This window comes from Rhagoletis zephyria, unplaced genomic scaffold (assembly GCF_001687245.7).
Source record: "Rhagoletis zephyria isolate East Lansing unplaced genomic scaffold, Rhagoletis_zephyria_1.1 Rzeph_scaffold_72966, whole genome shotgun sequence".
In the NCBI taxonomy this organism is placed as follows: domain Eukaryota; kingdom Metazoa; phylum Arthropoda; class Insecta; order Diptera; family Tephritidae; genus Rhagoletis; species Rhagoletis zephyria.
Genome location: NW_016230015.1, coordinates 1 through 1,258, shown reverse-complemented (window position 1 = coordinate 1,258; position 1,258 = coordinate 1). Strand labels below are relative to the sequence as shown.

At 43.1% G+C, this 1,258-nt stretch overlaps 1 protein-coding gene across 1 annotated transcript; it reads right to left on the bottom strand.

Annotated features, from left to right (window-relative positions):
• Window positions 1-5: 5 nt before the first annotated feature.
• Window positions 6-1,254, bottom strand: LOC108357240 (CLK4-associating serine/arginine rich protein; the record flags this gene model as incomplete). Its single annotated transcript, XM_017608327.1, has 2 exons — window positions 6-1,011; window positions 1,142-1,254. Coding segments are annotated over 2 exons (1,119 nt in total), but the record flags the coding sequence as incomplete, so codon positions are not given.
• Between the last annotated feature and the right edge of the window lie 4 nt (window positions 1,255-1,258).

The window sequence follows — 1,258 nt, the reverse complement described above, 5'->3', positions numbered from 1 at the left end:
CGGCTGGGTTTTCCTGTAGTTGTTGAACGTTTCGCGCCTTCATTCAATTGTTTCAGCTTCTCCAAATTCTCCTTAACTTTTTGTGCATATGTAGCCTGACTATCTAGAGCGCTAGCTGCTGCTGACACACCAGCGCAAGATTCGCCTAATGTCTGTGGTGTACGTCCAATATTAATGGAAATTTTAGAATGTGGCTGTAGTTCATCTTCTCCACCAAAAGAAGTTATGTACGTAATTTTTCCCGCATTTGGGTCCGGGGATGGTGAATGGGAATCACTTTCGTCTTCCTTATCTTTTTTGCCAGCGACATCCTCCTTTGCTGCATAACTGGGAGGACTAAAAGGGCGACATGCTATGCGACGCTCTTTCTGTGCTCTCCTCTCACGGCGAGACTTTCTTCCGCTTAGCAGCATTTTTTCTTGCTCTTCCTCACGTGCAATCCGTAATGCCTCAGCTTCATCTGCGTCTTTTGTAAGATAGGAATAAAAGTCATTGCTCACCATCCCATAATTACGACCACAACCGTTCAGCTCATGCGCTTGTGAAGTGTCCAATTTAGAGATATCAATCGAAACATCCACATCCATATCAGAATCCGACTCCGAATCGGAACCTTTTTCCGACTTCCCTGATGATTTCTCTAAAGTCGAAGACTGAAAAACGTGACTGCCAGCTGCTGTTGAGGGTTGACCTTCTTCATAAATGTAACCGATAGTCGCACCGCTCTTAGATTGTTTCTTTTTGCTCGAATTACGTTCACTAGCCTCAAGCTGAGCACTCGCTCCAAACTGCTCTTCCAAGTAAAGTTGGTGGAGAAATTTGTCTTCTGTTACGTTCAGAAAATCGTTTTGAGCTAAAATTCGGTATCGTTCATAATTGCACTGACGCTCATCTTGAGAAAGTTCTGAACTCTCAGTCTCGCTTGCTTTTGGTATTGGTGGAATATAGTCCAGATGTGCACGCACGTCAAAACGATCGATGAGATTATCCTGTTGCCCTTGCCAAGGAACACTGTAACCACATAACAAAATTTAAATTAATTTTCATTCTTGAAAAGTTAGATGTTGATGATATTTTTATATGTATGTATGTATTCCGTTAATTAAAACAAAAACTCGGATTTTTCCGAAATATGACTTGCATGATGGCGGCTCCGTCGCCGGCGGCAGCTGTGGCTGGGTCAAGATGTATCTTACAACGTCTGCCATGTACTTGAATGAACTGCGTCGGGTCCGCTTGCTGTTTTTGTAGCAAAAAA